The sequence below is a fragment of the Ranitomeya imitator genome, chromosome 3, assembly GCF_032444005.1.
Source record: "Ranitomeya imitator isolate aRanImi1 chromosome 3, aRanImi1.pri, whole genome shotgun sequence".
Classification (NCBI taxonomy): domain Eukaryota; kingdom Metazoa; phylum Chordata; class Amphibia; order Anura; family Dendrobatidae; genus Ranitomeya; species Ranitomeya imitator.
The window spans coordinates 88,769,560-88,780,017 of NC_091284.1; the positions used below are offsets into that span (position 1 = coordinate 88,769,560).

At 40.2% G+C, this 10,458-nt stretch overlaps 1 protein-coding gene across 1 annotated transcript in view; it reads right to left on the reverse strand.

Annotated features, from left to right (window-relative positions):
- The window catches only part of TRPV1 (transient receptor potential cation channel subfamily V member 1), a 58,452-nt gene extending 53,922 nt beyond the window's left edge, over window positions 1-4,530 (reverse strand). The window contains exon 1 of the mRNA XM_069760050.1: window positions 4,208-4,530. Coding sequence (XP_069616151.1) covers window positions 4,208-4,530 — 323 coding nt within the window. The remainder of the gene's footprint in view (window positions 1-4,207) is intronic.
- Window positions 4,531-10,458: the final 5,928 nt, after the last annotated feature.

Sequence of the window (10,458 nt, forward strand, 5' to 3'; positions counted from 1 at the left end):
GCCCCAATCATGCCTCTTAAGTGCCTATTTAACATTTAATAAGTGAGTCCCCCATGTACATCTCCCCTGTACACAGTATACTTGAGCCACAGCTCCCATATGCACAGTATAATGGGCCCATAGCTCTGCTATACACAGTATAATACCTCCAAAACTCCCATATACATAGTATAGTGGGCCCACAGTTCCCTTATATACAGTATGATAAGCCCACAGCCCCTATATACATTATGATGGGTCTATAGCTCCCCTATACATAGTATAATGGGCCCACAGCTCACCTATACATAGAATGATAGGCTCACAGTTCCACTATACACAATATGATGGGTCCACAGTTCCCCTATAAAGAGTATGATGGGCCCACAGCACCCATATATACAGTATGAGGGTCTACAGCTCCCCTATCAAAAGTATGCTAAGCCATCAAGTTCCCTATACAAAGTATGATGGGCCAACAGCTCCCCTACACACGGTATGATGGGCCCACAGCTCCCCTATACACAGTATACTGCCCCCACAGATCCCCCTATACACTGTATGGTGGTCCCACAGCTCCATTATATACAGTATGATGGGTCCACAGCTTCCCTGTACACAGTATGACGGGCATACAGATCCTCTATACACCGTATGATAGCCTCACAGCTCCCGTATACACAATATGATGGGCCAACAGCTCCCCTAAGCACAGTATGATGAGTCTAAAGTTCCCCTATGCACAGTATAATGCCCTCATAGATTCCCTATACACTGTACGATGGGCCCACAGGTCCCCTATACACAATATGATGGCTGTACAGCTCCCCTTTACACAGTATAATGGGCCTGCAGCTCCACTATACACAGTATGATGAGTTCACAGCTCCCCAATAAACAGAATGGGGCCTATAAACTCCCCTATGCACAGCATGATGGGCCTACAGCTCCCCTATACACAGTATGATGGGCTCACAGCTCTGCTATACACAGTATGATTGGCCAACAGCTCCCCTATACACAGTACTATATCCTCACTGCTTCCCCTATACACAGTATAATGAACCAATCAGTAGTCCCCTGTATACTGGCCCCCACAGTAGTCCCCAAACTGTATAATAACCCCCACATTAGGTCTTACACTATATAATGGCCCCCACAGAAGTCCCCACACTGTATTATGGCACCCACAGAAGGCACCACATTTTAAAATGGCCCCCAGATTATTTTTGAGCTATGTAATGGTCCCCACACTTTATGGAGGCCCCCACAGTAGTCCCTACAATGAATGAGGAGACCTATATGATGCCCTCACACGTTTCAATAAAAAAAAAAAAGACATAATATACTCACCTAATCCAGGATCCTTACGAGTCCTTCTGTAAAGTGCTGGCGTACACACTGGACTTCAAACGTCCTGTGCTCGCACCGGGGCTTCTCTACCTGCATCACTCTGACATTCAGTATACTGCAGGCATAAAGTGACCTGTGGTCTACAGAAAGGAGAGCAGTATTGCAGGGAAATCATATCTCCCTGCTCTACCGCACAACTTAACTATATCCTCCTAATATATTGCAGTCATCATATTATATAGCACTGTGCACTTACAATTGCTCATTTTGCCCTTCTATCCAGCTAATTCTTCTCTTTTCTATTAGGGCTATGACATCACAAATGGACTAGCTGAATCCTTTTAAGACACATATGTCAAATTCTGGTCTGCAGGCCAAATCTGGCCCACAGGGTGAGTATATTTGGTCCATAATGCCGGGCGGTTCCCAAAAGTATATTTGGCCCACAACGCTGGGCGGATTCTATGCCAGGCAGTGCACTTTCAACCATGTGGTCATCCTAAATACCAATACAGTTGAATGCAATGATAAAGAACACTCCATCTCTCACCATTCCCCAACTGTTTCTGACATCATTACAACACGCCCGCTATACTGAGATGTGCAGAGGATCTGAAGAAACCATGAAGAAACCAGAGCAGTGGGGGAACGACCAAAGGTGATGTCACGAGGGTGTCATATCCCCCTGGAAGACCTGGAGTTAGACAGTCACATCGGATAATGAATCGCAGGTCTTCTTTAGAGATGGTGTAATTTGTGTCCCATATTATATGTATTTAGTTTTCTCTGGTGCTGAAGAGGTTAATGACCCTTTCTATGCTGGTCGGAAACATGCAGCTACATTTCAGCTGCTTCTGATCTGGCCATTACTTCTTCCTATAAAAACTGACTAGACCTTCTTGTCCCTGTGGTGAAAGATTTGTCTTCCTGTGCTGTGTGTTAAAACGGAGTGGTTGGAGTAGAGTTGCTGTAGTAGTGATCTGTGGTTTGCTGGAGTACATGTGTGTTTATCTCCTGGTCCCTGTTCCCATTTAGTTTATTCCTCCCTGTCCCTATCCTCCTCCCTTTTGTCAGCTAGTGCTTTTGTATGATACAGGTTTTCTGTTATCCCTGTTGTCTCTTTATGTCTTGTTTACCTTACATTTCTGTCCCATGCCTAATGGGGTAGGGGAGGGGACAGATCAGAGTTTAACGGGACCATAGAAAGGTCAGAGACTCGGGCCTCTCTACCTTTAAAAGTACCCCTGGGACATGGATAGTTAGGGTCCCAGTTCCAGGGACAGGTTTAAGGCCCCTTACCGAAGACCGTCACAGAGTGACAGATGAGTATTTTTTAAATGTGAGGCCTATTATACTGTATTGAGCACTATGTGGGCCCATTATACTGTATGAAGCACTATATGGAGGGCATCATACACTATGTGCACTCTATGGTGCCATTATACTATATGGAGATCTATGTGAGGCCCTTTATACTGTGTGGGGCACTATGTGAGGCCATTATACTTAATAAAGCTCTAGTGGGGCCATTATACTGTGTGGGGCCATTATACTGTATGGAGCACTATGTGGGACCATTATACTGTATGTAGCACTATGTGGGGCCATTATACTATATGGAGCACTTTTTTGTGGTCATTATACTGTATGGAGGTCTATGTGGGGATTAGGGTTGGAGAATCATACTGTGATGGGTCATCATTCTTTCCATATGAAAAAGTTCATAGTTATATTTGATGATGAGGAAAAGCTTTCTCAATTTTACAAACATTTTTTGATAAATATCAAGGTTGGCCCACGACTTTGCCCAAGCTTTTAATTTGAGTGTATTTGAGTTTGGCATCCCTGTTCTAAGGCTAGGTTCACATCGTGTTAGGGCATTCCGTCTAATGCATCTGTTAAAAGGATGCGCTAACGATGTGTCCCAAATTGTCTTTATTTTTGCGATCGCGTTAACGCATGGCTGCATTGCGTTCGCAATAGAGTTCAATGCACAGTGAACGCTTCCGTTCACTGTGCGTTTGCCGTAAATGCGGTAGTCCGCGTTCGAAGGTGTGTCACAAAGTAACGGACCATCGCTAACGCATGCCGATTTTGACATGCGTTAGGATGCGTTACGATAATTGAAGTCTATGGGCGCGTTAACGGATCCATTACATAGAGTTAGTGCTGCTTAGAAATGGATCTGTTAAACGGAATGCCCTAACGTGATGTGAACCTAGCCTAAGGTTTATGTAGGAACAGGAAGTCAATTTTATCTGTACTGTATGATTCATCAGTGACTTAAAAAAGCCAATGGCAGGGGGAAGAGGTAGCAGCTGGGTCAGGAATTGAAGAGGGGAATGATTTCTGCAGGGACAAGAGACTTCCTGTTTCTACATAGAGCAGAGAACAAGGAAGAATTAGCTGGGTAGAAAGGCAAAATGAGCAATTGTAAGTACGCGGTGTTATATAATATGATTCAAATATATTCACAGGATAAAAACTTTGATAGGAGCGATTCTTTAAGGGTAGCGGTAGCTAATGGTGGTCCGCTGAAGTTACGCTGCTGGTCAGGGGGACAGTCAGGTCAGTGCCATACACATAGGACTTTCCATCACATCTTCAGATTAGGCCAACCTTAGTCAACTGTGTATGGGGACCTTAAATTCTGCATCACATATCTATAGTAATAAGATAATATGAAACATTATTTTGAAGCGGATATTGGGCTCCTTAGGAAGGAATCCTGATAACAGGTCCCCTTCAAAATTTGATTAAAGGCCCCTTTAAGGACAAGATCTGATGTGGTTGATGAAAATGTCTGTACAGCATTGCAGAATAAGTTGGTGCAAAGAAAACAACAAAAATTAATGAATATAAATGACATACACACCTGGTCAGCTGATTACAAGCTTTTCCTTTTTCAAATTGGACATGAAATTTAGCAGTGGGAGACAAAGCTTTGCTTTCTACCTGATACACAGAGTCCATAGGAGCCATTTCCCTGTCTGTGTCTCCTTTGCCAAAACGGCGTCCTTTAGTTTTCGGTGAACTGAAGATCCCATACTTGTTGTGCTTTGATTTGAAGTGTTGGTGCGTTTCATGAACTTGCAAGTTGTTGTCATCACTGTGAGACTCATCTGCTGAAGCATTTGTGTCCTCAGTGTGGTCTGTTTCTTCCAGATCGGATGAACTTCCCATCTTTTTCATTTTCATTCACCTGCAGAAGAAAAAGTCCCATCATGTATTGCACAACACAACATAACTATACAACTAATATAATATGAAGCGCGCCTTTGTGAACCATAGAGCCATCACATAATTACATGAATATCCTATTACTAAAGCTAAAGTCAAATAATATGCCAATGGAAGCCTTAAGCCTTCCATCAGACATAGGCAGGCCAGTATTTCAGCTTACGGAAAGAAAATTAAAAATATTATAGGGTGCATAGTTTTTGCTGTAGTTTAGAAGTAAACAATCACCTTATATAAAAGTAATACATAATATTCAATTAAAGAAGCACTTCTCCTATCAAAGTTTATATCATCTTAATATATTGCAATCATTATATTATATAGCACTTTGTACTTACAATTGCTCATTTTGCCTTTCTACCCAGTTAATTCTTCTCTTTTCCATTAGGTCTATGACATCATGTGATTACAAACAGACTAGCTGAAACAAGTGAGAAAAGCAAAGAAAAGCACTGAATGTGTGTACCGATCAACCAAGTGAATTAGAACAATGGATATATTGCTCATCTAGAGAGGTTGTGCTCACCATGCACAACACTGAAATGAACATGCGAGCATCCTTGGATTGCTGCTGCACCAGCCGCAGGCTCCCATTGCTGAAAGCACAGCGGTGGATGAATGAAGGAAAGCGGCATCTACTGGGTGCGGCAAAAAGGTGACCAGCCAGGTCTGGGTAAGATTAAAACCTTTTATTCCACTACGTGGTTCAAGGATGGTCCATCCTCTTCATCAGGTGTATACAGACCTTAAATCATCATCAGCCTTTATACAAGTAGGTGGCAGCATCACCATCTACATAAAATTTGATGGGTCACTCTCACTCAATTATTACAAATTCAGTTAACAAATAAAAGAACAATTCTGTGTACAATATGACTTTTATTTGCTAATTGAATTTGTAACAATTGAGTGATCAATCAAATTTTATGTGCTACCACCTGCTTGTATAAAGGCTGATGGTGATCTACGGTCTGTATACACCTGAAGAAGAGGATGGACCGTCCTTGAAACGCGTAGTGGAATCAAAGGTTTTAATCTTATCTGGACCTGGCTTGTCTCCTCTTTGCAGGGTCACTTTTCTTTAATTTTTTCCTTACTCCATGTAGAAACAGGAAGTCTCTTTTCCCTGTCTGAGTCATCACTGCAAAAATCCATAGCAGTGGGAGAAGCAAGCAGCTGTGTCAGGAGTTGAAGAGGGAGATGACTCATGCAGCTAAAAGAGACTTCCTGTTTCTACATAGAGCAGAGAAAAAGAGAAGAATGAACTGGGTAGAAAGGCAAAATCAGCAATTGTAAGTACACAGTGCTATATAATATGATGACTGCAATATATTAGGAGGATAAAAACGTTGAAGGAAGTGCTTCTTTAGAAGCATCTGTAGGTGCCTAATATTTTTCTATCCAAGTACCTACTGATTTTGATTGTTGGCAAAAACTATGGACTCCAACTGACAGTCCCCAAAAGATCTACCGCTGCTCATAGGTGATCAGGGGACTCTCAGTGATGGCATATTTTAGGTCAGGATCTGCTCTAAACATACTGCAGTGTCTACTATGGCATTTGCTACAGATACAATTCTACTGTATATAGACAAAAGGAGGAAGTAACGAGAGGCAGAGCTCCTCCCTCCTCCTCCCCGTCTACATAGGAGATGTGACTACTGATAAGATTCTATCTCAGTAATGTAACAATCTGTCTTCACTGAATACAGATTTTACCGCAGAATTGAAAATTTTGATGACTGATCTATTTTGGCAGTGAAAGAATCAGATTTTTCTGATAAGATTTATTACAAAGTTGCTTATTTTCATGTGTACTATTGATTTATGAAATAAAATGTAAAACGATGGTTACTCTATACGTGTCATAATGATGCAATATTTTTTCTTTCAAATAAACTCATGGATGTTCTTGTGTCTCAGGGCTCTTTGGATCACTCAATCACAAACACCTGTGATAATTCGTTTGCCAGGTGAGCCCAATTAATGGAAAACTGCTTAAGAAGGATGTTCCATATTATTAAGCAAGCCACAGGTTTCAAGCAGTGTGGAATAGAAAAAGAACCTGTCTGCTCCTGAAAAACATCAAACAGTGCAATGCCTTGGGGAATGTATAAAAATGTTAAATATTTCACAAAAATCTTAAAGGGGTTTTCCCCTCAAACAAAGTTAATTTCTATCAACATCTTAATCAATAGATCTTGGAATAATAATAAGTTCCAAAATCGGATGTGTTTAAATAAAATGTTTCATTGCTGAGATAATCTTATAAATGTCCTGCTGTGTACTGTGTAATGGCTGTGTCTGACCGTACAGGAACATGGTCTGATCATACCACAGCTCCTGGGCAGAGAGGAAGCAAAAGAGAGTACACAGACAAGACAGCATGTGATCATAGCTGACTCTTTTTTTTCTTTACGTAAAACACTGCTTAAAAACAGGTAGTGAAATGTTTTACCTCACAACAATAATCTGCTGTGGTCCCATATTTTAATGTCTGTGTCCTCTCTTTTGCGTTCTTCCCTGGCCAGGAGCTGTGGTATGATCAGATCATATTACCTGCACAGTCAGACACAGCCATTACACAGTACATAGCAAGGGCACATTTATAAGATAATTTCAGCATAAGAACATTTTTTATAAAACAACTCCAATTGGGAGACTTATTTTTATTCCAAGAGCTATTAATTGAAATGTACTTTGTTCATGGGAAACCCCCTTTAAGTGTGATCATCATACTGTGAAGAGAACACAGACAGGTTTATGCAGATAAAGGCATAATGAAGAAGGCCAGACAAATTATTTGGATTAGGAAAGCAGCTGCTATAATACCATTATACCATTACAATGCAGCAAACAGATGAATTGAGCAAAAGCATCTGGAAACCCCAAACTCCAACCATAGTGGTGAACTAAAAAAAAACAACAAAAAAAAACACATATGGAAAACAAAAAAAGGGGCAAAACACCAAAAACATGACAAAAACAGGTCCAAATGCAATAATGAATTGGATCTTATGTACTGTTTAAAACCAACAGAAATCCAGAGAAGATACCTGTGATTGGACAGTTCTGGAGTTTGTCTTTTTTTACATTTACCAATTTGCTTTTTTGTAGGTCTTTTATTTTACACAGAACCAAACAGAAAGTGCAATACCCAAGCTCCACTATTCAATGGGGCTTTCCATCCATATGTCTTTATTATACTCACAGGAGTCTGATAAAAGATAGCAGAGCTAAAAAAAAAAAATAGTATTGCATACATATCTCAACTCAAGTTTCACCTACTCTGCTTCAGCTGGGGTATCCGGTGACCAAATTTGAGTTGGTTAATTAATTCTAAAAGAAATGGGACGTGTTGGATGGAATAACCACTGAAAGTCTGACACCGCTATTTCTGACACAAAACTTAGATGACAAAGAAAAAAGTGGTCTCCGAGCAAGTTGTAGCATTGTGCAGCTGGTTCCTCAATCTGTGCGGTGTTTCTATATTGTGACTTTTAAGTCACAAGTACAATGAGAAAATGCAAAAGAAATATAAATCATGAATCACAGTGTACAGATCTGATTGTAATGTGCAAAAGCACAAGGGACTGTGGACCCCAAGAACTATGGCCCAATGAAGTGTGTGCTGGAGATAGGTGAGAGAAAAAAAGCCAAACTATAGGGTGTATCCACGTCCGATACCCCTAAAAGGTCCTCTAATAGAGAATATCCAAATAGCCAGGAGAAAACCTATTTAAATATAAAATGTAAAATTTAATGGTAACTATCTAAAAACAATTTTTTATGGACAATAACGTGATAAAGTGCGAACAGTGCTCAAATTACCAGTGCTCAATAAAAAAATGGTTTTGTCTCACCAAATAAGTAGTTTCTCATGTATTAAGGGGGAGGGGAAACAGGTACTATTCTACCCCAGTCGTGCCCCTGTGTTGCTCCCGCCCTGACAAGGGCAGTCCCCAAGTCAGGCTAAATAATTGTACCCACCATAACCAAGTAAACTTCCCTACGCGTTTCCTCTCCCATAGGGGAGATTCATCAGGGGAAAAAAAGGGGATATGAATATTGTGAGATATTCTGTTTTGAAAGAGAGAGCCCCTGCATCGGCAGGTAGCTCCTATGTGTCCAGTGCACCTAGTTTTGGGTACGGACAATGGTAAGGCGTCTCTTGATTATTTTGCTGCATCTAAAAGTTACCATGTGCCCCTGTAAGAAATGTAGTTCAGTGTCAGATTTGAGTACCTGTCTTGTAATTTACTTAACTTTTTGTATAAATTATGATGAATTTGTCATCCGCGATCGGAAATGCATTCTCACGGCTAAGCTCTGCCCACTTTTCAAAAAAGTTGGCAGATAAGAGCGTTAAAAACAACAAAAATGGCAAAATTTTCGAGGTTATGAATTGCGCAAAAACTTTGCACCATTTTAAGCAGTTTTCCACTAGAAAACTGACAACGCTTGATGAATTGATATCTAAACATTTGAACCAACCAATGCAAGAGAAAACCTGTAAGGTGTACCAAAGAAACCTTAGTGTGCCCACAAGCTCCTTTGCCACATAAGACACCAGTATTATCAATCGAACATAATAGATGGTGGACCTGTTAGATTTTAAATTGGGGCCCAGGAGACTTACAACTGGAAAAATTTTGTGTAGAATGAGAATGCTACAATAAGGGTGGATCAGATTTTGTGTTTCCATTTGAAAGCTATTTTTTTGTATTCTATGATCTGTGCTATACAGTATATACTGTACATTCTTCTCAAAATAAGAAGCTATAGATTCTTTAATAAATATATAGCATATATATATATATATATATATATATATATATATATATATATATAATGCTTCTTATTTTGAGCAAAAGGGTAACAATGTTTTGAACTTTTCAATTCAGGCTCCGTTTCTCACCATCTATTACCTCTTTGAACATGAGACTACCATCATTTTATAGACATTCCTCTTGGCTATCTCATACACCAATTTGACTTGCAACTATTTAGCATATGATTAGTTATGCAGCTTCTTGTTAGGTGACTGCATTGTTACTGTTTTGCGCCTGGTTGAGGACAAATCTTTTTCTTCATGTATGCTACAAAGTACAACCTGTTCTCACATTCCCTAATAGCTCAGTGTGATATTAGGTCGCTTCCCAAGTGAAAGGTCACTGGTTCGAATTGAACAACAACATGAAGAAGATTTCCCAAGAAAAGAGAAACAGTATCATCAAACTCATCGATAGTGGTCTCTTGGCCAAGAAAATTGCCAAACTGCATCATGTGAGTGCCATGACAGTTGAAAGAAAGAAGTTGAAATCATCTATCCATTCAAAAGCCACAAGGTAGACGTCCAAGCAAAATATCAAAGCCAACAAGTCAGCTTATTACAAGGTCTATCAGTTCTGGAGCAACAACAGACATGGCAGTGGACAGGGCTTGTATGCTTCATAACAGTGAGGTCACAGATGACCATGCAAACAATGTGCACGTTACACAAATCTGGAATGGTGGCCTGAAAAAAGTTAAGTAGCCTCAATTTCAATATCATCATAAGAAGCGTTGGTTTGAGTTTGAAGAAAAGTATGAAAAGTGTACAGTAGAAGATTAGAAATGGGTGATTTGGAATGATTCAAAAGTGAATACTAACCTGTGTAAAGATTTTCTATGAAGTCTACATGGTATCACTTAAACTCCTATCGTGGAACATTAGAGGGTTGGGGAGTGCTAGGAAACAGAATATGGTATTCTCTCAGATACGCCAAACGCAAGCGCAGATAATGTCTTCAGGAGACTCATTTGACACCAGATACTGTATCCAGGACAAATAAGCCTTGGATACAATGGCAGAAGCATGCTACACATACGTCCTATTCCATGGGA